Source organism: Acomys russatus, chromosome 21, assembly GCF_903995435.1.
Source record: "Acomys russatus chromosome 21, mAcoRus1.1, whole genome shotgun sequence".
In the NCBI taxonomy this organism is placed as follows: Eukaryota; Metazoa; Chordata; class Mammalia; order Rodentia; family Muridae; genus Acomys; species Acomys russatus.
This window is the reverse complement of record NC_067157.1, coordinates 51021826-51049162: the sequence shown is the minus strand read 5'-3', so window position 1 is coordinate 51049162 and position 27337 is coordinate 51021826. Positions and strand designations below refer to the sequence as shown.

General features: G+C 46.4%; 1 protein-coding gene across 3 annotated transcripts in view; it reads right to left on the bottom strand.

The window, feature by feature from the left end:
- Positions 1–27337, bottom strand: part of Zdhhc14 (zinc finger DHHC-type palmitoyltransferase 14) — a 244616-nt gene that overhangs the window by 42125 nt on the left and 175154 nt on the right. For all 3 annotated transcript variants that reach the window (XM_051164543.1, XM_051164545.1, XM_051164544.1), the window contains exon 3: positions 18937–19095. In XM_051164543.1, coding sequence (XP_051020500.1) covers positions 18937–19095 — 159 coding nt within the window. The remainder of the gene's footprint in view (positions 1–18936; positions 19096–27337) is intronic.

Genomic DNA, 27337 nt, shown 5'->3' with positions numbered 1-27337 from the left:
TTTCTCATCCTGCCCCCTCCCCCACCCCCACAATGATTCCCGAAGGCAGGGTGAGGGCTTTTAATCATCTTTATAACCTCGACACTCGGAAGACTTGTACATTATTTACAGGAACAATTGTCTTTCTGTGTCTGTAGCAGGCTTAAGAATAGATGAGGCCATTCCTGGTGGGCAGCTGACGGACTTGAAGAAGGGTAGTGTGCCAGAAGTGTCAAACATAAGGAAGTAGGAGGGGCTTTGGCATGTGGCAATGTTCAGAGCAGTTGGGGGACTGGGTAATAGACCAGACAAGCCGGTGACTGCCTGTTGTCAGGAGTCAGCTCCTAGAGATGGACATGGGAGGCAGGGTGGCTCCATTTAAAAGCTCCTCCACGGAGAATGCAGGGGTACCAAGTGACCTGCCTCAGCTCCCAAGCAGGGAAGGATGCTCTCCAAGGGGACACCGTGCAGGAAAAGGAAATAGGGCCATACCTTGCAGCCTTAATGTATGAAGGATTAAAGGAGGCTTCCAGCCACCTAGTTCCAGTTGGAAGCACTACTTCCTGTCACTGGGTGACAAATCTCTGCCACCTTTCGGGCTCTCCCTGTCACAGCCCAGCAGTCCCTGAGAAAAGCGAGCAGCCTGGACACCAACAGTGGTCCAGCCAGTTCTGGGAGTCTGTGCCGAGACCCTTCTCTGATTCAAAGAAGACCTTGGAGAGGTCAAGAGTGAAAGAGACTTCAGAATAGTGGAAGGCTAGTAAAACTGGGCAAGATCTGGAAAGTCACTGAAATGTGGAAAGAAAAGTGCTTGTAAAAGTTGTGTTTGAAGGAAGCCAAGAAAAGTAATGAATTTTTTAAACCATTAAAAATTTGTCAGGCATCAAAGTAGAATTCAGTACTATGCTGATCTGGCCTGAGGTCCCTATGGGTGATCTGAAGCCAAAACTGAGCACTTTTTCTTTTCTTTTCTCTTTTCTTTTGCCTTTTCTTTCCATCTCCTCCCTCCTCCTCTTCCTCTTCCTCCTCCTCCTCCTTCTCCTCTTTCAAGACAAGGTCTCATTGTGTAGCCCTGGCTGTCCTGGAACTCACTCTGTAGACCAGACTGGCCTTGAACTCACAGAGATCCATCTGCCTCTGCCTCCCTGAGTGCTGGGATTAAAGGTGTGCGCCACCATGCCCAGGGAGAGTCTCTTTCTCTGAGCCACTGGGACAAGCTGTCTTAGTCCCCTAGAGCATCTTGAGAATTCTGGGACACAAGAGAGGGAAACTATAGTGGAGGTTTTAAACTTCTAATCTAGATGTTAATTACATCCAAATTAAGTTAAATGTTTTTAAAGATTCGAAGTGGAAAATTGCTTTTCTTTAAACCTCAGGCTTTTTTACTTCCAAAGTCAGGAGAATTTTCCCCTTGCAAGGTATTTTTTTTTTTTTCTTTAGGACAAAATGCTGAGATACGCACATCATTACCTGGCCTTAGGGGTTGCACAGCACTCCTAAAGCCGTCCTATAGGGATAGTTGAGAATTCAGTTTAGTGAAGGATTTAAGGAATGGGTCTTCATCACTAAAGACATTCTATCTCTGTCCAGATCTAAGCTGCTAACAGCTCCCCACTGCACACACCTGTCTTTAGAGGCTTTAGAAAAGCCCCCTTGCACCTGTCACTTGGAGACCATTCTTGCTTTCATATAACGGCCTTGGCTCCCACCTTGCCAGCACCCAGGCACCATGCAAAGGCGCTTAGCATAAACTGTGTTATTTATTTTTAGTGCATGTGTGTGCATGCTTTTGTATATATGTACGCATATGTGTGCACATTTGCATGTATGTGGAAGTTGGAGAAGACCCTCGGATGTCATCCTAGGCACAGGGCTCACCTCCTTTTAAGATGGGATCTCCCAGTGGTCTGGATCTCACCCACTAGGTTAGACCGGCTGACCAGAAAGCCCTGGGAATTCTCCTGCCTCCACAACCCCAGCTCTGTAACCATCACATCCACCATTTAAACACACATGCCAGGGACCCAGCTTAGTCCTCTTGTTTACAAGGCAAGGACTTTACCAACTGAACCATCTCTCCAGCCAGATTCTTATCACTTAATTCTATACTGTCCAATGGGCCTAAGGCTATCGTTATATTTTAATGTTGGAAAAATTGGCCTCGGGACCAGGTGTACACCCAAATTCTGAAGCTCTTCCTGGGGCTGCCTCTAATGCCAGTTCTCTGTTGGTTGATGTGCAAAGTGGCCAGTGTGTCTCTTTTAGAACAGCTGTTTGGCTGTGCCATTTCAAGGGTCATGTGGGTCCCAGGTCCTGTGAGCCCAGGAGCAGGGTACATGGCACACTGCTGTCCTGGGGGCAGCATGCTTCTTCTAGCAGCCTATGACTAGAGGCTTCTACCCATGACTGAGAAGTCTTTAGTCCTGGGAAAGGTAGTCCTAGTGTCAGCCAGGAGAACCCCGGGCACTTGTAACGCAGCCAGAGCCTTTCAGCGGTACTTAGAGCTGTGGAGCTGTGTCTGAGGGGCCTGAGGGTGGGAGTGGGGTATGATGCCACGCATGCATCAGACAGGCAGTTTTTTTCCTCACACCTTCTCTTCTCAGCCCCCTCCCCCCAAATGCATTTTAATTCGCCGGAGAAACAAAATCATATGTATTAACTGTGCAGCCGTACAGTGTCATTGCATTGCAGTGCTTCTGAGGGAAACTCAACATCTCTTAGAAAGGCGGATACATTCACTGATGTCTCCGGGGTGGACATTTAAATGCCAGAATGCACCATGTCTCGTCACTGCTTCTATGAGATGTACCACCTTGGTATCACTCCAATGGCTTTCAAATCCATTTCTTTCTTTCTTTCATTTTTTTTTAAGTCTTAAATTCTTCAATATAAAACCAACTAGTAAATGTAGAACTCTTGCCTTTGTGGCACAACTTAATGTCACCTCGGGCAGCTGTGTGACCCACTCTGAAGTGTCCCTCTTCTCCCTATCCCTGTGGTCTCCTCGGTTCCGGCCAGCTTCCCCTCACCTACCAGGTTGCTGGGTCTCTTTTGTGCGTGAGTTTTTAAAGGAGTTTGACTGATGGATAGTTATGGTCCCTCCAGTCACCTATCCGGCCAGCTTATAGCTATTTGTCTTCTCAGACTGTCTAGGTTTGTCATCTGTTTTAATTCTTGTTTTCTAGTGGTAATGGATTTATATCTCAAGGAGAAGAGACAGGCAGGTGCTGGAGAGGCCAGCATTTGGAAGCAAGTCATACTGTGGCTTCGCCTTAAAAGCTGTTTTTGCTAAAAACAAAAAACAAAAACCAAAAAACCAAAAAAAAACCTCCCCCCCAAAAACCCTGACTCCTTACTTGATACCTAAAACCCTACATCTACCTTCTTTCTTCTTTTCCCTTCATAGGCCTCTCTCATAGCCTGTGGTGCCCTATCCACCCGGAGGGAATATATTCATTTTTTTTCTCTATGCCTGATTATTCCTCGTGTCCAGGAACTGCTAATTTCACGTCTAGTCTTTTCTAGCCTTCTGTTTCTGTTCCTGAAGCTCGCTGCAGCCTATGTGTCTTTATGCTTTCTTTTATGACCCACTGTCATGTCACCTCTTCTGGGAAGCCCTCTTCGCTGTGCCCTCCACACTGTTGCCAGGGGGACTTTTCGACGCAGATGGCATCTCATCTGCTCCTTGGCCGGTGTTCCCTGGGTAATTCTTGGTGAAGGTGCCTAGGTCTCTTCTCGATGGTGGCACCCTTGTGTGTATGTGTTGCCGACAGTCCCGAAGGCTAGGTTTCCAGACAAGCATTCAACTCTCACTTTCTCTTCCTCACCTATATCCATGCTGTACATCAGCTGTCCTTACCGTATCTCATTTTTCTAAAAAGGGCCACCACTTACAACAATAACAACAACTACAATTACGAAACTCTGGCGGATTTGCAGTTAGGCGGTACATGTTTGTTGTGACCTTGGGCATTCGAAGTTGAGGTCCCAATGTGTGTGGTCTGTGCTGTTATAGAAAAGCGTCATACTGTTGAAAGGACACAGGTCTCTCAAGTCAGTGTCCTGAATTCCGGCCCTGGCTTTTTGGCTGTTGAGCAATGTCACCCAAAGTTCTTTCCTGCTCTCATACTATGATTACATTTTAAGAATTAAAGTCAACTATGACCGCTGTAAGAAAATGTGGCAGTGTTGGCGGGCCTCAGCAGAGGAACTACAAATAAAGAGCCTAAAAACAAACAAACAAACAAACCCTGAAGCTCTGGGACACCCAGGTTAAGCCCAGAACTAATTGGTGGCTCTAAAAGCAGACAGGAACTACGAAGTGCACAGCAAGTAGCCGTGCCAGCAGACTGGGGTCTGTGTAGGCTTCCTCAGCTCTAAACACAGGGTGCTGTTTTTGTTTCCTGTTGATCATATAAAGTGCGTAAACACTCCACTGAGTCACTGTGGTCTAGGCAGGAGAGCTTAATTAATTCTCTAAACTAACCTCCCTCTCATGGCCAATGGCAGCTGCATAGCTTATGGGGCCCACTATGGAATGGAATCGTGGGACAGTTTATATAAAAGCTGTTTAGAACTTTGAGATGCTTCCAGAAGAGCCCGGCAGCCGCCCTCCCTGCCGCTCCCCCCCCCCCCCCCACTGCATCGGTGGACAAGCTGTACATCTTAAAGCCAGTCACGGTTTAATGGCCTGGCAACGAGACTTCCTGAGCAGTTGCAGATGAACACGTAAGGCTGGCTGGTTTTGTGGAAGGGTTCAAGGAGGGCTAGTAAGACCAAGGCATAGTAAGGAGTCTGAGAGCAGGAGTTAAACCTTAAAGCAGCCAGCACCCGGCCCACAGGGGCGGCCTGAGGCAGGAGGACAATGCCCTCCCTGCTCAACCAAGGTTCTCTGAAAGCTGCCAGTTGCAGAGTCCTTGGGCCTGGGATAGGGAGACCCCAGCCTGCTGAACTTGATGTAGCTGGGGTGAGGACATCCAGACAGAGGTGTGATGGGGACAAGAGAGAGAAGGAAGAAGGATAGCACATCAGGAGAGACCAGGGAACCCGGAGCGGAGAGTCAGCAAAGGGCTGGACCAACCTGCCCCTCCTCTACCCCTTTTTATAGTACTCGGAACTGTTTTAGCCTCTATGGCTGTGGTTCTTAACTGTTTTCATTTCCCAGTGCTTTGAAAAAGCTTATGAAAACTACTGGCCTGTCCCAACCTGCCCCCTACAAAGTAATCTACATTTTTCTACAGCCCTGTTCCTGGACACTAGGGCAAAGAACTACAGGACAATAGAAATCGAAGTGACTTATTTCAACAGCTAATTTAAAATAGTTTTATTGTAAGAGGACAGGCCAGCAGGTGTCTTTTACAGAGTGACTGATTTCCTGCCACATGGCATGCTGATATGCCACCCTTAGTGTCTCAGAGGCATGGCTGTAAAAGCTCAGCCTTGGGCGGGTAAGTACTGGGGCTCGCCTGGCCTAACTCAGCCACTTACTCAGAAGGGAAGTGGTTTTGCTTGCCCTTTAACCCTAGATTTTTTTAACAAAAGGTCAAAGTCAACTAGTGGAATAGGTCAGTAAGTTAGTGGGTCATGATCAGCACCAAAAAGGAAGACAAGAGGCTGCACCAGGCATTGCATGTGGTAAGCAAAATGCCTCAAGACTTCCTCTCTGAGCTGGCATTCACTGGGATCCCACTGGGGGAAAAATGCACTTCTTTCTGCAAGTCACAGGAAAACAGAAATACAAATGCTATGGCTTCATTGCACAGGAGAGGCCTTAAACTATTTGCTGAGTGAATACACGTATTCTAAGCTGTTCTGTAGCAGGCCTAAGGCTGTGAGGACTTTTCATGCTGTCATTTCCATCCTGCAAGGACTGTCGCAGGAATACGGATCAGATTTAGCATTTAAAAAAATATTTACCTTGACGACCTGCAGGAGGGGTGTGTGTGTGTGTGTGTGTGTGTGTGTGTGTGTGTGTGTGTGTGTGTGTGTGTACTTACAAGTGCATGTGTATGTATGTTCAGAAATCAGCTTTGGATTTTCCTCAATTGTCATGACAGAGTTTTTCTCTGGCCACTTGGCCATGTGAAGCTGGCTGAGCCCCAGGGTTCTCTCCCCTCCTTTCTTAAGCACTGAGGGATTACAAGTGGGTGCCACCATGCTAACTTTTTGTTTGTTTGTTTTTAACACGTTTCCTAGGGTGATTGAACTCTGACCCCCACATTCTCCAGGCGTATGTGGCAAGTACCTTGCCTAGGGAACCATCTTCCTAGCTCTGAGACCTAATGTGCCCTTCTTGGAGGGCCACTGGTGAAGGGAACCTTATCCTTTCCAGTTGGGAGCGCTGAATGATAGAATTTAGAGATGCTTCCTTGTTCTCCTAAGAGGAGACTAGAACAGAGGTTCCCAAAAGGAATCTTGATTTCGTGCCCCTCCCAGACCAGTGCTGTCCATAAGTGCTATTGCCGGAGCACTGCCACTTGGAGAGAAACATCTGCCCTTTTGAGAGCATATATGCTGAATGGGGCAGAGACAATCTGCAGACAAACTCATGTATGCATCTGCCATGACAGCACAGTGTTAAGGAAGAGTATGGGAAGATGCTCGGAGTGGGGGATGGGAGGCTTCCCTGTGGCAGTACATACCAAAATGTGGAGTTAAGAAAGGAGCCAGAGGCTGGGGCCAGAAGGCTTTGAGAGGCATGGCATATACCCAGCTGGAGCATCTGGCTTGTGGGGTGGTCCTGGGGCTCATGGCCCTCAGAGAGATGGTCCTTTTGACTAGTGGACCAATTCTTCTTGGGGATGGTTACTGTAGCATCAGGCAGAGGCTGGACTATGTGGGGAGCAGGAATTAAGGTTGGAGGTTCTCTAGGAGACTTCTGTGCGGGTGAGGTACGAGGCATTGGTAGCCTGTAGCTGCTATGACAGGGTAGAGAGAGAAAGAGATATGTGGTTGGGGTCTACTTGGTGAGTGAAAGCCTGGGATGTGGGGAGGGGTGAGATGAGCAGAGGGTAGCAGGGAGGTGCCCCCTGGGACTTTCTGAGCAATGTTGACATTCAAGGAAGACTGATCTGGAGCATCTATGTCTCCCCAAGTGGAAGTATCTGGTATCAGCCTCATTTACCAAATCTGAAGCTTAGAAAAGAGATCTGAGCTAGAGTAAAAACATGAGAGAGACTTCTGGAGAGCAGAGTGGGGCATGTAGAGAGCACACATTCCAAAGAGACACACAGTCACAGACCATCCGTAAATACAAAAGGACCAAGCAAGTCCCAGAGAGCAGCAACAGAGGAGGGACAAAGAGAGACAGGGAGGGACAGAGGGAGGAAGGGAGAGAGGGAGGGAAAGAGGAAGAGAGGGAGGGAAGGAAGGAGGGAGGGAGGGAAGGAGGGAGGGAGAGAGGGAGGAAAAGATGGAGAGAGCAAGGGAAAGGGTGGGGCAGGGGGAGTCTGGCCAACAGAAACACCTCACTGGAATAATTGCTGTGACTTTTTCTGGGTGTTGAAGAAAAGTATTTTTAAAACTGACTGCATTTAGACAATTCCAGGGAAAGCAGGCGAGCACTTGGCCAGAGGTCACCCCTCTATTGGCTTGGACCCAGCTGCGGTCACAAGCCTTGCATGCCAAGCAGTATCTCTGAATTATGCGTGGACATTCACCCCACCCCCATAGGACAAACCAAAGCTCCAGAAATTCTTGTTGGTGTAACTCATGATATAAGTCTCTTCCGGTTAGACAGGCAGTCTTGTTCTTTTGCCTAAAATTACTTCGATGAACAAACAAATAAATGTGCTGATTATAGAAGACACCATACAGTATAAAATTTAGTGTAAATGTACTGTGTTAAATCATCAGAGGCCTCTAAGGAAGCAAACTTGGAGCTGGAGAGATGGCCCAACATCTGCAAAGAGGCTGCTCTTGCAGAGGACTTGGATTCGGTTCCCAGCACCCATACTGGGCAGGTCACAACTGCCTGTAACTCTGACGCCCTCTTCTGGCCTCCAGGGGCATTTGCATGCATGTGGTGCATAAACACACAAGCAGGTACATACATACATACACGTAAACAGAAATTTAAAGAGAAGGCATGTCTTAAAAGTGCATGTACATGAGAAAAACATGACAGGAACATCTAGAAAGTCCTACAGGGATGAGCAGTCATCAATTCTGCTTCCATGGACATCTGTAATTGGTGTTCCGTCTATGTGTTAGCTGCCCAAACAGCTAGACTATGGGCAGACGGAGGGCTGGCTCTGCACTGGGAAGGACTCTGGTCCCTTTCTGAATAGTCTCTTGCAGTAAATGAACAAACTGACATTCTCGCTCTGTACGTTTTATGTACAGATGTCCCCCAAGGGACAGTTCTGCTCTTGATACCCCCAACAAAAGTTGAGTTCCTGGGTTCAAGCTGAGAGTCTCCAGGGAGTATCCCTGCCTTCCTGGGGTGGAAAAGCTCAGCCTCATCCCTTCTCATTTGGTGTTCAGCTCCTTCCTACACCCCTGACTCCAGGAGCTGTCCAGACGTTCAGGGTGACAGACACCTAAAACACAAGACCTTTGGAGACAAGGCTCTTTAAAACTCCATGGGGCAGTGTGTACCTTTTCAGGGCCCAGATTCCTGACTCTGATCCCAGGTAAGGTCCATTAAGCCTATATCTCTGTGGGGCAAAGGTGAGAGGGGTCGTTGCTGGAATCACAGTAACACTGTGTTGGGGGTCTGTGGGAGTGTTTGCAGCGGTCTCTGTAAAGCACCAAGATGGCTCACTCCCATAGGCAAGGAGAACTCTCCCAGCAGCATGTTAGCATCCTCTTTATGTCTATGGAGGAGACCTCAGGCTCATCTGAACCCTCCCCTGGGTTGCATGGTGGCACATGGCATCTATGGTTCTTCTTTCTATTCATATTAGTGGGAGCACTGCTCACTCCAGCTTCTGGTGCTACCCCTGGGTGTTTGTGAAGGCTTCTCTGCCTCTGAGTTTCATATGTGTCTACCTCTACTCCCTTCTCTGGCCCCAGAAAAGGGAAGACGCTGCTTAGGAGAGGGCTCACAGAAGGGTCTTCTGCTGTGGCATCTGTAAGACGCTTTATCTAAGGCAATCAGGAAGCCTGCCCTACTCACCAAATACCTGCTAGTGCGCTTCATAATGCTATGGCACCTCGTAAACTGTACACAGCTGAGCAAAAGACAAGGCTACCATGCTGGTGACAGGGAGACAACTGGCTAAGGGTAACTGTTTAGTGATGCTGGGTACCCCTTCAGAAGCAGCAGTATCCTCAGCAGCTTTGTGGGGAGCCCCCATCTCACAGGGGAAGAGCCATGCCCACCACTACCCACCTCCTCTTTTTTTCTTGCTGACTGGAACTTGCCCCTTGGAACTCAGGTGAGATGTTCCTTCCTGTGCACTGAGCATCTTTCTCATATTCTCCCACATGACCCATGTGTTCCTAAGTATCATTTACTTCCTGTGTCTACTAGTCTACCTGGAAGCTCATTGGGCACAAGTCCCACTCACCATCATCTCCCGGTATTCATCTAGCACAGGGCCAGGCTCACAAGCAACGGTTGGTCTATGGCTCATAACTGGGTGAGTGAATAGAGGGCTTGCTGTCTGTGCTCATAGCCCTGAGAGGTCCTTAGCTCTGGTACTCAATGCTTCTCTCAGCACAGTATGTCCCGATCCAGGGGCAAGCATACCAGTAATGGCTTTTTAATTCTGCTGCAAAGTGCCAGCATGAGCAGAGATGGGGGGAAATGCATCATGTTTCAATTCCTTGATGAAAAATGAACCCATACATTGGGTAGGCTAGGAAGTGGGTTTTCAAGCATAAATCCTTAGAAAATGGCTTACTTGTATCACATGACAAATGGCACACCAACTATACTGTTGTTGAGCTTAACTCCCAAGGAGCAAGAAGACACTCCAATACTGTAACAACTTTGCCAGCGTGTAGTGGTAAGGCATGTGACACAAACCCTCTTAAGAGAGCACGGGGCTTGGGAACAAGAGCCACTTTCAATTGTGACACTGCTGAACATTCACCTGTGGAAAGGTTTTAGTTTTCTAACATTATGGGTCCCTTCCACCCCAACCCCCTATATCTTTTTCTCTACTCTCCAATCTTTTTTTTTTTTTTTTTTTTTTTTTTTTTTTTTTTTTTTTTTTTTTTGACACAGGCTCTCTCTATTTAGCCTTCACTGTCCTGGAACTCACTATGTAGACCATATGCATATAGATCAAGTTGGCTTTTAACTCACAGAGGTCTGCCTGCCTCTTCCTTGCAAGTGCTAGCATTAAAGGTATGCAATGCCATGCCCAGGTCTTCCCAGTAGCTCTGTGTGGGATAATGGTATGGGACAAGAGCACCTGGAAATAACAGATGCCTCAATAGTGTTGACATTGCCACTTGGCTAAGATGGCTCCATTTATCCTGAACAGAGTGTTGACAGCAGCCACAGATTCTATGCCCTCTACTGTAATGAAGGCTTAACCCAAGTCACTGACACCAGGTTCTGCCCACCCCAGGGACACTGCAGGAGGACTGGCCTCCACCTTCAGGAAGCTGTGTGCTACACATCTGTGCTTGGATTGAAAGGGGAAAGGAAGAAAGGAAAAGGAAAAAAAAAAAAAAAAAAAAAAAGAATGAACCTGAGGTATTTTAAAAAACAAATTCTTTACATTTATTTATTTATGTGTGGCAGTGGGTGTGTTCATGCCACAGTGTATGTGTAGAAGGCAGTCCCTTCAAGGAAGGTCAGACTCTGAGCATAACTCTGAAAGCGGATGTGTATCTTCTGGGCCCGCAGGCTTTAGCCATGTGGGAAGATGCTCTGCGGCCCAAGCCTAGCATCAGGGGCTCTTGTGGGTCCCCGCAGCATTTAGCAAATGAGAATGAGTGTGAATATGGAGCTGCTGGTGGAGACAGAAGGACAAGGATTCTCACCGGGCACCAGCCTTTAAGAGTCCTGACAGACCGCAGCCATTGTCTACCGTAGCCCAGCCGACCCAGTGCAAGGTCACAAATGAACGCGACGTGGTAGCTCATCCTGCAGGATGGCAATGAAATTGACAATAGATCGACAATAGTGGTAAGCGGCTTAAATTTCACAAATCCCGTTACATGCCTGTGAGGGACAAGAGGCACACAGAGAAGTACCCCTGAAGTAAATGGTCACACATAAACACAGGCTGGCGGGCCACGAGCAGAGGCTTTGTCTTCCTAGAAACTGTCTCTACGGAGAAACCTCTTCACGTCTTTATCCAGAAAAGACAGTAATTACATCCCCACAGGTCTGGAATGGGATTTCAAAATAAACATTTCTTCCTCTCCCTAAATAGACTCTTTCCGTTTCACTAAGTTCTTCATTTCAAATACGTCCAAGCTCTTAGAAAAATAAAATGTAGCTCATTCCCACAAGCCGAACTGTTTGCATGGCTTTCCTTCTTTTTTAAACATATAGGTATGTATTAAGCTTTCAAAATTAAAGCACACAAGCAATTGCCCATTATCAAAAGTGCCCACTGTTTCATAGCTCAGGACCGCCCAAGTCGACCAACAGTGTCGGTGGTTGTGAAATATTGTGTGGCTGTGACTCAGCTGTGCATAGCTGGATCCACAAATACCTCAGAAGAAATTTCAGGGCTGGCAAGTTATAAAGCCTTTTTAAAAAGTGTGTATGTGTGTGTGTGCGTGCGTGCGTGCGTGCGTGCGTGCTTGTACATATGCACACGCGAACATGAACCCTATTCTATGGACAAAGTATCAGTCTGCCTCTAAATTCATCTCTCTCCCCCTGCAGACTAGTACAGCTCTCAGACTCATCAGAGAAGCATCTTTGTGCAGGAGAAGTAGGCCAATGCCAAGACCCACAACTGGTCAAAGTGCAGAGAGTAAGTGACTGTGGAGCACTCAGCCATAAACGAGACACAACGGCTGTCCCCAAGGTTCAGGGGACATCATGGAAGAAGAGGGAGAGTAGAGATTGTAAGAGTCAGAGGCTCGGGAAGCTGCTGTGAAACAGTGTCTTTGGGGCGTGACAGGACAGTTAGACCTGTGAATTCACAATAGCTGTGCTTACCCACACAGGGCAAACTCAGTCAACATTCATGCATGATGCAGGAGGGGCGGCATATGAGCTCCCAGCCCTGGGTGAGTAGTTATGGACAGTTGATGTCTGCTAGGGGAAGGTGTCTTCTTTGGGGCGTGGCCCCTTGTAGTCTGGCAATACTATAATGGATGAGCCCATACTGATGCGTATGTGGACAACATTAATTAGAATCAGTAGGATATATATATATATATATATATATATATATATATATATATATATATATATATATATATATATATATATATATATATATGAAAGCACAAAGTTGGGAGGACTGGAGGATAAAGAAAAGTGAATAAAATTAAAATGCACTGTATACATGCTTGACATTTTTGAGGAATAAATATATCTAAAATTTATAATTCTGAATGTTACAGCTTTCTTTTGGGTTTTTTCTATTATTTTCTACATATGCCACAATTGGGGCCTTGAAGACTGTCAACTGTCATCAATTCTTGATGAAAAGTTTTCTTTAAAACTTGATTTTTTTGTTTATACATTTATTTTTGTGGTGGATTCCTAGCTTTTTTGGCAAGGGGGGCAGCTGGGTTATCAGGTGATGTGGTTGGCACGTTATCTGATTTTTGAAATTCAGAGATTATTTATTGAAGTCTAATAAAATTCATTTCTACTTATGCTCCATGGACAGTTGGTAATGGCAAGTACATTTTATAGATATAAATTTCAACATATTTATCACCTTTTATTGATATCTTTGATTTTCTTGTATTCTGTTGACCCAAATGGTGAAAATAAAAAAGGGGTGCTACTTTTCTCCAGGGTTAGGTTTACACCAAACTATCCTTAAATGTTCTATTAATGTTTACTTTATGTGTTTTATATTGTGTTATCTGGTGCATGCATGTTGACCAACCGTACTCTTCACCAGCACATAATTACTCTCCGCTCTGTAGAGCATAGCAGACAAAATGTATTCTGCCCTGAGTTCTGTGCCCTCTGCTTTCAAACACTATCTCTCGGGACTAACTTTTACTTTGATGCATATCAGGTACCACAGTGCCTGACACATCCATGCTCAGCAAATGTTGGTGAAATGCAATGAGATTTCTGGAAACAGGGAACCACATGGAAAAGCCCTGTGTGCTTGGGTTCCAAGGAGGAAATGAATGCCATCCCACTTGCATGATACAATTTCTTTAAAAAAGAAGATTAGCTCCCTTCCCAGACCCAAATATCTGAGAAGTAATTGCAGAACACCAGCCAGTATTTAAAGGCAGCTGCCAAGCCAAGTCTCTGCCATTCCATCCCTCAAACAACACCTGGGGTCTAATGGTTGGTGGTGGCTAGCACACAGCAAGACTGTACTGTAGAGAGAATATCTTGTGTATTGTATGGATCCATTGCCTGTCAATTAAAAGGCCTACAGCCTACAGGAAAAGGTAAAATAGAAGGTGGGACATCTGCTAGGCAGGAAGGAGTTTGGGATAGAGCCATGTGCGCAGCATTTGTCTGGGAAGATGTGAGGGTGACAGGTGCATGGTACCTGGGCACAGGCAGCCAGCCACGTGACAAAAATGTAGATTAGTATGAGTGGGTTACTTTAAGTTATTAGCTAGTCAGGGAATGAGCCTAGCTATATGATCTAGGTATTTGTAAATATATTTTTGAGTCTGAGTTGTTATTCTGAGAGCTTGGGGCCAGGAAGGAAAAAACCTCTGACAACGGTTTACACTACACACAAGGAGTCCCACAGCCTGAGGTGGCACCACAGAGGAAGCTACTAGAGCAACAGAAGGGACAATATTGGACAGGAGGAGGACATGGTAAAGTTTGGCCAAGGGCTCAGGAGGGGAGCGTAAAAAGGAAGGGGAGGGAGCAACGTGCGGTTCATATGAACTTCCATGAGAGTTGGGAAGCCCCACCCAACAGGAGAGAATTCATGCAAAGTCAGGAAGACCAGAAATAACAAAGGGGACAGAAAACAATGGGCCGGGATTTGCCTTGAGTGAAGGAGGCTGGCACTGCCTGGTGTTCTCGGCCTGGCACAGCCTGAGGCCTTTGTCCACTGTCTCTTTTGTCCTTCCAGCCCCTGCAGTTGTGGCACTGTAGGTACAGAGGAGGTCCTTCAGCCCAGAGAACACAGTGGGTCAAGGACCCAGGCTGCTATGGCTCGAGGGTCACTCTTAGCTTGTAACGAAGATCTCTCCATCTATGCAAAGTTAGACTCCCGGGTAGTCAGTTTATAGATGCTTGCAAACTTTCATCTTCATCATTAGAAGATATCCTTATTAGTTCATGCATAGTGTGTGATTAATTTCAAGGAGTACCTTCTCATTACACACTGAGGTTGTGTTAAAAATAGCCAATTCTGGGGCTGGGGAGATGGCACAGCACTGAGAGGACAGGGATTAATTCCCAGCACCCACAGGACGGCCCACAGGGGATTGAGTGCTCTCTTCTGGCCTCTTCAGGTACCAGGGACACAGTGGGACACAGGTATACATGCATCCATACACATAAAATAATGTCAAAATTAAAAATCCAATTCAGGGAAGAAGACAGCAGTAACTGTGTTGAAAGCTGCTGGCTCTTCCAACACTGATGGAGCCCAGGAAAGAAGAGACGTTGGCTGCCAGTCAGGGAAGAGAGAGAGAGCGGACTGTCCACAGTCATTTTGAGAGCACCTCACGGGGCCACCTTTGTTCTGTTTCTTAGCTCCCTCCATCATCCCTGTCCTAAGATGTGAGGTCCTAAGAGAGCAGGGGTGGATCTAGGCCCTGGATACTAGTTGCTTAAAAAAATCTTTTGTGGGGCACGTAGATGATTCAGTGGGTGAAGGCATTTGATGCAAAGCCTGATGATGTCAGTTCAATCCCAGGAACACATATGATGGTGGTTGGTGGGGCGGGGGACAGGGGGGACAGACTCCTGTAGGGTGTCCTATGACTGCCACACATAGGCCATAACATGCACACACCCTGTGCTCTCCCCAACACAAATAAATAAATGTGAAAGTATTTTTGTAAGGTTGCCTGGGTTGAACGGACAGCCTCAAATAGTATATTCCAGAGGTACAGAAGTGACTGACGGCAACATTGGGGAACTAGTTAGAGAAGGAGGGCGAGTCAGAGAAAGAGACAGACACACACACAGCGAAGACACACATGGGAGAGAGACAGAGACATTTTTAATGTGCTCTCTTCTATTACTGAAGGTTGTCAAAATCCTACCAGTAAAGCAAGACTTTTGCCTGCCAGGATGAACCAATCTCTCTCTCTCTCTCTCTCTCTCTCTCTCTCTCTCTCTCTCTCTCTCTCTCTCTCTCTCTCTCTCTCACATATACACCTTTTTTATGGGTATATACATTAGTGTGCACATAGGTGTAGAGGCCACAGGTCTTTCTCTACTATTCACCATCTCACTTTTTTTTTTTTTTTTTGAGCAAATTTGCTCACTGAGCCCGGGGCTCACCAATTCACCTAGGTCAGCTGGCTAGTAAGCTCAGGACCTGCCTGTTTCTGCCTCCACAGCACTGGGATTAGAGACATGCGCTGTTGTACGTGGTTTCGTACATGGGTACTGGGGATTTGAACTCTAGTCCTCACGCTTGCGGGTCAAACACATCACTGACTGAGCCATCTCCCCAGGCACTGAATCTTTGTGTAAACCGGATAGCTGGGAGCAGCACCGCTAACTTGGGGGTGGGAAAGGTGGTGGCAATATTTACGGACACTTTCTGTGTGCCACGCCTGGGCAGGGTACTTTAGTAGGCAGGATCTCATCTAACCCTTAGATGACACTTGTAAGTCTTATTAGATTCACCTTGTCATATAGGGTTGGGAACAGCTGGGAGTATTGAGAAAAACGTTCTCAGCTCCAGGGTTCTTCAGTGACAAGACTGAGACACAGCCCGGGGTCTGTGGGTTGAAGGCCAGGTCCCAGCCTTAGGGCTCTGCACACTGTTTCTGTGGCTGCACCAGCATTGGCCCTCAAGAAAGCTTTCCCCTCCGCCCTTAACCAAGGATACAAAGCTCTTACGACCTGGCCCCCCATTTAAATTTTATTTAACAGAGAAAAAAAATTCTAAGTTAACTTAGAAGTCTGCATTTTTCTGTTTCCTCTCCTAATACAAGACTGTATTTACCTACCATGCCCGGGAAGTAATGACCCAAAGCCATTCCTGACAAGGGAAGGGAGGTCTGTTTTCCAAGCTGGGCTTCCAACACACTGATGTCCTTTCTAAAACTTAGAGCTATTTTCGTAAAAAAACTTGAAAATACACTTGCAGCAACCTTGCAATTACACTCCTCCGTGGGAGACTTTTGCCTTCCATTCTATTTCCTGAATGAAGAGGTCTGATCTGTGGCCTGCTCGTCACTCATGCCAAAGGCTGGTATTGCACAATTTACTGGAAAAACCAAAGCAATATATGCTTGGATAACACTGTGTGTGTGTGTGTGTGTGTGTGTGTGTGTGTGTGTGTGTGTGTGCGCGCGTGCGCGCGTGCTTTATTTTAAACCAATTAAACCCAACACTATGGACCAAACCTCAGAGGCCCCATCAACCTGTTTCCTTAGGCTGGCTTCCTCTTCCTGACCCCACCCCAGACCTCCTCTCTTTCTCTCTCCCTTTGGTGGCTCTGGTTTGTGACACATTGCCAAGCTTGCGTGTGTGCTGCTGGGCTGCTGTTGTGACCAAGTCCCTAGAAGGGGCTGTACTTGCCTCCTGCACACTGTGGGTTGATGGCTCAAGCTTTTACAATTGGTAGAGTCCTGGGAAAATGTGCCACCAACTGTGAAAATTCACACATAATTTTGGCAGCAAGATTTACATCCAATTTAGCAGGCTCCTTTAAGAGACATACGCACCTATGGGCAATGTGGGACCATATCAGGAGTGAATATATGAATATATGAAGTGAAACGACTCTAACAGGAATTTTCAAAGCCTAACTGACTGTGAGAGGGGAAAGGTTTCGTTTTTCAGCGCCATTACAGATCTAGCCCAGAGACAGGAAACAGGATTGAGACAAATTGGTGAGAACCAGTAAGTGGAAACAAAAGGCATTTCAAAATGGGTTTTTAAAAAAATTCACAAATGAGAAGGAAGTAAACACTTTAGATTTTTAGATGACAATTTCTTATCTAATCCAAATACATCCTAGGATACGAACCGCCTCCCCCGACCCCACACAAGAGAGGACATGAAAAGTAACGGAAGTGCTGAAGTGATAGGCTGTTTCATCCTATAACAGACCCAAGGGTCAAAATGACCCTGAGGCTACTGATTGTCCCTTCAGGCCTCTCCCTGGAGGGCATTGAAGCCACCATGCTGTCTGGTCCCACATGTCCTCTAGGTAGGTGTGGAATGGCCACTGGGTTAGGCATTGCAACAAAGGGTACCGGATCATACCAAGTCTGTCATATGGCCTTATAGGAACCCCATGTGACCTGCATGGAGGACAGGGTACAGGTCTGTTGTCACAGTTGCAGAGGGTGACAGTGTATCAAGGACTTGCCTGGAGAAAACCACTCAAAAATACCCAGGTAATAGCAGTAACAGCGACAGCAATGGTAGCGGTGACGGCGACAGCATCAGTGACAGTAACAACAGTAACAGTGATTGTAAGGGCAGCTAATACTTGTTCCAAGCCTGGCACTGTTCTTATTGCTTTGTGTATTTCTGTTTGTAACTCTTTCAACCATCCTGCCACAGAGATGGGGAAACCAAGGCTCAGATTAAGTAGCTTGTCTAAGTCAGACATGGAGCATTTGGAGCCTGGCTACTCTGTGCCACACCTCTCAGTCCTAGCTACAGGCTCCTGACTGCGTGGGAAGGGTAGAAGAAAATCCCAGGTTCTCCACAGGGGAATCACAAACTAAGAGAAATGTAAGTTAATAAAAACTAAGACAAATACAGTCAAGGAAAACATAGCCCGTGTATCAAATGGCAGATTATTAAAGTTAGGGTAAAGTGAATTTAAGATGAATACGATTTCTCGGTGCAGCGGGAGTTACATTGTAAAATTTAATTTTTCTCAGGAAGAATTGAGACTACGCATTCTGAGACTGAAGAAGAGTGATGGAAATCAATAATGTTGTTACTGATGGAGACACTGTTTTGAGGGTGCCCCTCTCCTTCCAGGTGACATTCCATGGTCACCTCCATGGAGGCTGGCTATAGGAACTGCAGTCTTGTGCAGTGTGGCCAAGCCTTACTCTGTCTTTATTGTCACCCTCTTTTCTTAGGAGCTATGTATAGAATGGAGGATGACTATGGTGACCAGCTCCCAGTCTAAAGGCACAGGAAGCTCTGCCACCCTAGGGTCTGGGATCCGGGTCAGTTGTAGACGCCAGTGTTGGGTCAGTAGCAGGTTATACACAGCCAGGGACCTCTGAGCTGGCACCCTCCCTCTGCCTGTCCCCACTGTCTGAGCTCTAGCTCCATGTGGAAGTTGGCTGTTTCCACCTCTTTCCTTCCTTCAGATCCAAGGCCTCCTTCATCTCCAAAAGAGGCTTCTGAGCAATGGGGAGGGGGAGGGAATACACACAGTACATGCTTTATTTGTGTGGTCAGCGGTCGGGCAATGGAGGGACCTAGGGATGCAATGGTTGTGTTTCAAGCATCTGTTTATCTGGCATCCAGGGGCAACAAAGGTCAGTTGCTGGGAAATAAGGTCCAGGGCGTGGCAGGATTAAACCTCCCACACACAGTGAAATAGAGTGGTGCGTGCGGGCCTGGGCCTGGTGAATGTGTTCAGCGGAGACAGACAAATGCATCAACACAGTAGCCACTGCCGAGCCTTCGGCACTAAAGACAGGCCCTCTCCATGTTGGTCCCCTAGCAGATACCTGCAACTCTTGCTGCACATTCTGAGTCCAACTCACCTACGCAGTTATCACACAGGCTGCAGTGGGAGGCTCGAGGGGGGCGGAAAATCTTGCAGGTAAAACAGTACTTTAGTTTCACAGTCTGGCCATTGATGATGACTTCTTTGGTTCTGGGAGGCGGGCGGTACCCCCCTGAACTGGTGCCGTTGGCGATATCTGTGAAAGGAAGGAAAAATAGCACACACCGTCATGATGCCATTTCAGCTCTGTGGTCCCTGTCACCTGACTGGGGACCAGGTCTAGTTGTGGTCAGTATTCCTAGGGCAGCGGCCACACTTGCCTGTTCTGTGTTATCATGCACAACTATTGCTTAATGAAAACATGAACCTGTCCATGCGGGCCAGAGACCCTATGCTAGGGCTCTGCTCAAAGGCCTGAAAGGGTATGTGGTCCAGACTAGTAGAGAGATGCTATCCATTAGGTCATACCCACACCCTCTTCTGTGGGGCATGTGTAGGAGACAAGCCTCAGGGCTATTTGGTAGAAGGTACCCAAGTGACTGAAGAGAGGAGGCCACCTCCTGATCTGGCTACCAGCTCACTAAAATCGACTCAAGACCCTGGGATGGTCTTGGTTTTGTTACGGCAGCTTAACTCAGTCATAACCCTTATTTTCCCTTTTGAACTGAGTTCTTAAGACCCAGGCATCTCCCTGCTTTGCCCATTGGCCTCAAAAGTACCAGTATGGGATAGCAGGAAGGAATACCCATTTTAAAAAGTTATTTCCTTGAACAATCATTTAATGGATATTTTCTAAATCACTTCTTTATTTTGTTTAGAATCTTTTTATTATTCTTAGAGCCAGTTTTAAAATGTTAAAGGAAATACAGATACATCTCTTTTTAAAAATTATACTTATTATACTGTGCATGTGTACATGCGTGTGTGTGTGTGTGTGTGTGTGTGTGTGTCTGTGTGTGTACAAGTCAGAGGAGTCAGTTCTTCCTTTCTGTTATCTGGGTTCCAGGGTTAGAACTCAGGTTGGCAGTCTTGGTGGCAAGCACCTCTATCCATAGAGCTGGCCCCTAAGTGTATTTTTTTGAATCTTTATCTCACAGCCCAGTTCTTCTCCCTGGTCTGCCATAACTGGGCAACTGGGCACACCCCCACCCCTGCGCACACATTGACTCTTGTGCGCACCCCCTGCTTTATGGGGGGGGATGCTTCCAGCTTTATCCACGTGGTGACTCCCCACAGCCCTTCTAGGCTTGCCAAGAAGAATTTGGGGGGGGGGCAGCTGTGTAGTGAAGATCCAGAGCTGAGAATAGTCGGGACCCTGTGAGGGCTTTTGCTAAGATCCTGGGGGTGGTTCCAGGAAATCTTTGGAGCTGGTGAATTAAGGCAGATGCTCATTTGAATTCACAGTATCACTTGCAATTACTTGTACAGGTGCCCAGCGTGGTAGGCATTAGTGTCATCAGCACAGGCTATGCACACAAACAACCCAGGCAGGAGTTGTCTGGAGAGCTTCTCAAACTAAGGCTATCCTGGTCACAGCCTCAGAACTCTGATTTTAGTAGAGTGGACAGAGTCAGGCATGGAGATTAAAAGGCTCCTCCCAGGCTGTGGGATGCAGGGATGCTGTGGGACCTCAGCTTTCTTTTAGAGGCTGTGGGATGCAGACACTGCTCTTGTCCATCAGCTTTAGGCTTTGGCGGCAGTGAAACTGCCAAGCCCAGGGGTAAGGACCATTTCAGGGCTATCAACAGCCATTGGCCACTCATGGGAAATGAAAGTTCTACTGGCACGGTGCAAACAGAGAGGAGGGGGCGCCCGAGGAAGGGCAAGATGGGAATAATCAGGACTGAGCTCCCCTTTACCTCTCCCCAGACTACTTGCTTAGAACCATTGAGTATTTGCGGAGGCAACTCTAGGGCCATGGGTTGCCTTGCCAACCTGGATATTCCCTTGGTACCCTCCCTCAACATGGCACCCAAGTGATCTCCCTATCAAGTGATGCCAAGGCCAGCAGTAGCCGGTGTGTATGCTGGGAAGAGGAGGCAGATCTGAATGATGTAGACAGAAGAAATGGTATCACTGTGGCTGCCCTAAGCACTAGGGTGGCAAGGACAGACTCAAAGCATACCAACAATGAGGGAAGATCTCTGTGAATGCCAAAATTGGGTGGCCTTGAGGCCTAAAATAATAAGAATTCGGCAGTTTTATGTCATCTGTGACATGGACTGGGTATCTTTAGTGCTTGCAAATTGGGGTTTAAAATACTGAAAGATCAGTTACAAAGAAACTCAATCAAATATCTGTGTTTATTTCATCAGAAACGTTTTGGAGCTGAACTCCCAGGACAAATACTATAAAATGCAGAGACGCCAAGGCACAGGGCGTCAGCACCATGTACAAAGCCCAGCTTCACATAGCAACAGCCTGACAAAGTGAGCCTTTGTGAGTGCTCCTCACAACAGACTGTATTGATATTGTACTCCCCAAAGCACCTTTTTAGGAAAGATTAAACCCTCTGATACAGAGAGCGAGCTGAAAGCTAGGATTCAACAGAGAGTAAGCTGTGGCTTAAGAAGTTAGCCCAAACCCCAAAACTCTTGAATTAGATCATTGGAGACTGATATGTTAAAAAAAAAAAATAATAATAAAATAAAAAAATTGAGGGATCAGAAGGCCCAATTCAGGACTCAGATAGGACAATCAGAGAACCAATAGAAAGTAAAACAAACAAACAAACAACAACAACAACAAACTAGTGGGACAGTATTTACAAAGGGCTGGCCGTGCTGCACAGATGCCAGGTGGGACCCAGGCAGCTTAGGAGGTCCCCTGTGGCTCCCTGCCCAGCCACTGAGCCTCCTATTTAGGCTTCCTGTGCCTTTGGATCCGATTCATTCATCTTCCCTCCCAGCATTTCCCAGGCAGTCTTCTAAAAGCCCACAGAGTCCTCAGAGCCCCCAGGCTGCTCTTCCTTTAGCTGTCCTACGTGGAGCCTGCACCCCAAACCTTGCAGCATCACTGTGCTCTCTGGAGAAGCCAGCTGTTACAACAGCTGGGTGATGTGGGGTGGTTCCTGCACTGGAGTGCAGAGAATCTATCTCATCTTTAAGGTCCGGCTCAGGCTTCCCTTGTGAAAACAGCTGGTGCGTAGAGGCACTCATTTGCACCACGGGCTTTCACTGTGTTTAATTCGTCTGTTTATTCAGTCAACCAAGTCCTGCTGGATCTCTAACTGCTGGATGTGAACCTCGGCACCTGGGGCTTCAAATTCTAACTTAAAGACAAGAGTTTCTCTTCAGTGTTCAAACTAAAGCTGGTGGCTGGTCACAAAGCTTGTCACCCGCTGAGGTCATCAGCATCTCACAGACCCAGGTCTGTGGCAGCAGAAAAGGGTGAAGCTGAGTGTTCTGGCTTAATCCCCAATTACTCTGTGTGAGACTTTGTGTGTGTGTGTGTGTGTGTGTGTGTGCGCGCGCGCGCACGCACGTGCAACAACTGTGCCTCTGTTTCTTAGAGCTGCTCTTTGTGGTTTAAATACAGCTCTTGAGAAAGAACAACCAAGTCTATAATAGCTAATGGTTGAAGAAACCTGGAATTTGTGTGTGGGGCAGGGGCGGGGCAGTGAAAACGGTTAGCAGCTTTGCCAAGCTTATAGGAATTAGTGCTTTTTCTGGGCATTTTATAAAAGTATTATGAAGAAAAACACAAAAGCCCAAAATGGCTTTTACATTCATAAAGATGCCTCCCCCCCAATAGTTGGGAGTTGTTGGCAGTGAGGTGGAGACGATAATGTATACTTGTGCGTCTAAGTCTGGCACCAACCTTGCAATCAGACCCGTGGGCAAAGAACTAAAAGTCCTAGGGGACGGGAAGGAGAGGTTGACCATGTGTGCGCAGGGGGGAAGCCAGCACCGAAGGAAGTAGTGAAAGAGAGCTCCTGGTAACTGGCCCTTAATATATGCTTGTCCAAGTCCCGTCTTTGAAAGGGAAGCCATTGTTTTCTCCTGAGGGAACAAGGCACTTACGGCACGAAGGACCCCATATTGCTGATTTTTACCCCAAACTGCTATAGGTGACTAAACCTCTGCTCTTAAAACACAAGAGAAAAGTGTCACCTCTGAAGATGTGGATTAAGATTCCTTCTCCAGCTGACGGCTTCACCTGGAGGAGTGACAGTCCCTGGTGCACTGATATTGCACAGGCCATTAACCAGCTGACAGGGCATCTGCCAGAGAGGCAGGAACCTCTGCTAACAGGAGTTTAGTGACCGTGAAGATCGGCCACCGGGCAAATGTAACTTTCTACTCTAGCCCACAAGACTCTACTGCATTTCGGGAGTACAGTCGTTCACTGGCACTGACACAGTCATGGACTTGATGGTTCTGAATACGCAAGAGATGTCTGCTACACACCCAAACATCTCCTGGGTGCTACGATACAGGAATGCACAGGACAAGTCCTCTGTCCTTCCTGGCATATACTTTAGGCAGGGTAGAACAACTCAGAGAACGGAATTTTGATAATTCAAATACACAAGCAAATCACACTGCAGACTACATCTCACACTTGGCCAATGGTCAGGATCACTTAGGACAGTGCTTCCCACCTAGGGGTAATTCTGTCCACGAGGAAGTGTGAAAATATCTGGAGACACTTTTTATTTGTCACAAGTAGGAGAGAGTACTCCTGGCACCTAGGGCGGAGGTCAGGAATCCTGTTAAACATCCCACAATGCACGGGCCAACCGTTCACAAACAAGAATTTCACATCCCATACACCAGTAGTAGGGAGGCAGAGAAGCATGCTGCCTTAGCACCGTCAAGAAGTGTGGTTGAGATAAATCAGTTTGGTGCCTACCCCATCCTGAGTCACTGTATCCGGGTTCTGCATTTTCAAGGATTCCCCAGGTGATCGGAGCACATGTGGAGGTTTGGAAATCATTGTTATTGGTGCAGCACTCCCCAGAGAGTGGGATAAACTTTCTGGCAGGTCAGACAATATGCTAACTACGCTTGGTGAAGGCCTGTTCTCCTCCTTTTAGGGACTCTGACAAATACCATGCATAAAAGTTTATTTACCCGGAAATTATACAGAGAAAGGAGGGAGAAGAGTATGGATAGAGAGGGAGGGAGGGATAGAGAAGGAGGGAGGGATAGAGAGAGAGCGAGGGTGGGATAGAGAGAGAGCGAGGGTGGGATAGAGAGAGAGCGAGGGAGGGAGAGGGGGAGAGAGAGACAGACTAATCTCAGATATACCCATCTTGCATAGAAGCTAAGAATGGGATTTTATGAATGTTCTTGGTTCATACTCACAGCTGATGAAGCTAGGTAGGATCCAAGCAATTAAACCCTAATTGTTAATCCTGCTGGCCGGAAAATCTAAGTGCTTGACTAAGAAAGAAAATGACAGAGGAAGTGACAGCATTTGCACAGATCTCAGTGGCAGATACAAATGGTTACTTATGAAAAGTCTGCCCCTCAAAGCAGCCAAACCTGGTTTCAAACTTTTTTTTTTTTTTTTTAAATTTGGGATATTTTCAGAGAAATATTTTACAAATAAGCTCGATATCTCCAATACAGTCAGGAGTGAAGCGCCTAGGTGACTGAGATGGGCGCCATATGTTAGTCCTTTGTACCATCTTCCTGGCATCACAATTTGAAAAATATCATAAAAGGCAACAGCGTGGTCTAGAGTAGACATCAATTTTAGGTGAGAATGGACTTAAATCACCAAACCATTCAAGGCGAGATCTTCTACATGTATCCGGGCTCTTGGGAGGCTAATGAGATAGCTGCATGTGTTAGAGTGGGAAATGTCAGTGTTAATAACTAATTCAGTGACTATAAACCCAAATATTTCCAAAGTTAATATTGGAAGCATACAACCCAGAAAATGGAAACACAGAATGCTATCAGTGTGATTTTTTTTTTTTTTTTTAAATCTAGTAGAAAGACTAGATCTCAGTGTGGTATTTTAAATGAGAGTGGCTTCCACAGGCTAATATGTTTAAATACTTGGTCCGCAGTTGGTGGAACCGGTTGAAAAGGATTAGGACGTGTGGCCCTGTTGGAGGAGGCGTGCCACTGGGAGCAGGCTTGAGGTTTCAAAAGCCCATGCCATTCCCAGTTAGCTCCCTCAGTCTCTTGGTGGTGTCACCTACTGCTCCAGAGCCATGCCTGCCTGCCTGCCTGCCTGTCACCATGCTCCCGCCATGACAGTCATGAAGGCATCTTCTGAAACTGTGAGTCCAATGAACTCTTTCTTCTATACATTGTGTGGTCCTGGTGTTTAGCACAGCAACAGGAGAGTAAGGCACCCAAGAAACATTGGTTTTCCATTGTTCAGAGATATTATAATTCATGGAAAGACCTTAAACTTCCTGGTGCTATGATGTCCAAAGCAGTCTAAGGCTTCTTTCTTAGAAGCTGCTCAGATCCCAGAGGACAATATATATTGTGTATATGTATATATGTATATGTTTATAACCATCAATTAGTGCAACTCAAGATGGGAGAACTTAGTCACTACGACTCTTTTAGTTTAACTAACCAAGATAATATAATATATGCTTGTAACAAATGAAAATTAATGACAATCTTATTTGGGGGATGTTCTTTTCCATTTGGATGCAAAGCCTTGCCCTTCAGCATAAAAGAAAGAAAAGTGCCTTTGTCTTTGCAGAATTTTATTCTCCTCAAATGTCATCAGATTTCCCTGCACACATACACACGAAACTGCTATGCTGTATAAAAGAAAATCAGTTCTGAAGGCCAAAGCTCCAAACATTTACATGTGTTTGTACTCTGTGGGGCATAGATTCTGCCTGCACTGTCCAGGATGACTGCACACCGATGGAGGTCAGCCTGGCTTGCCAGTGTGTACATTATTGTAAGAGAAGCAGAAGGGGACAAAGGGACACGGTGGGCACTGGGCACCACACTGTGGCAGGTCATGCTTCAGTGTCACCACCAGGAAATGTGACACGCTTTCTACTGAAGCTCAAGCAGCACTGATAGGAGGGTATCACTGAGGTCCCGGATGTGAGCGCAGGCTTCTATGTCATTTGGCAAGCACTATTGAAAGATTCTATCTGTAGCCCTGAGAGAAAGGGATCTAAGGATGCCACCAGCACAGAAGCAAGGATTGCTACTTCAAATGTGTGGTACTTTAAAGAATAAAAACGTCTGCTTGGGAGGTCCCACTCTTTCTTGCCTCTCATTAAAATGAATAAAAACTTTCAGTGGGATGACCAATATAACTCACTTTACCCCCCTCTCTCTCCCTCCCCCCCCATATCTGTCTGTCTGTCTATCTGTCTATCTACCTGACTATCTATCTGCCTATCTATCATCCATCTACCTATTATCTATCTATCTATCATCTATCTCTGTGTATGTGTATACATATACATACATGTATGTGTGCATGTATATACACACACACACACACACACACACATACATACTCTCTCACCACACACATACTTCACAAGCATTCTATATTACCAGTATAACCAGTTGGAAAATGTAAGGGGAAAACTGTTCCATGTACAGTGGAATCCCTCTAAATCTATAGGAATAAATGCATAACAAATAATGCTAGGCGGGTCCCCTATGAAGCGAGCTATAAAACAATATGGAGTCTTTGAGGAGATTTTGAAAAACCTGGGGATGCATCCAATAGCATGGAGAGAGATGCTGTGCTTACCCAAATTACCTTGAACATCCATTTCAATGCCAATTAGCACTCCGTGATTTGAGAAAAGTTGACATTAATAAAATAATACCACATTTCACCCGAAGAAAAATGTCTGAGGATATTTGCAAAGAGAAATAATGAGGGGTAATAAGCAGCCCAGGAATAAATGGAACTGTGAAGCAAGGACCAGCACTTACTAAAAAGAAACAAATTTTCTCAAGATTTGTCACCTGATAATCATAGCTCAAATTAGCAAAGAAAATACAGATCATCAGTAAATAGATTTGTCCTTAAGAGAAAAAAAAAAAGTCAGAGTCGTGCCTTTCAGATATATATCAAAGATTCAAATATAAAAAAGCAAAAACATAGCCAAGTGTGGTGGTGCACGCCTTTAATCCCAGAACTCGGGAGGCAGAGGCAGGTAGATCAGTGTGAGTTCGAGGCCAGCCTGGTCTACCAAGTGAGTCTAGGACAGCCAAGGCTACACACAGAGAAACTCTGTCTCGAAAAGCCAAAAAACCCAAAACAAAACCCTATAACTAAAAAAGTATGAGAAGGTCAGTTAAAAAGGTTTTATTACATTTATTTATCTATATGTGCATGTGTGAGTGCACCCCAGAGTGTGCATGGAGGCCCAAGGACTTGAACTCATGCCGCCACCCTGAAAAGCCAGCGAGCCATCTTGCTGGCCTGTGTTAAGTGCACATAGCAAGGCAACCTGCTTAAAGACAGCACAGATGGCT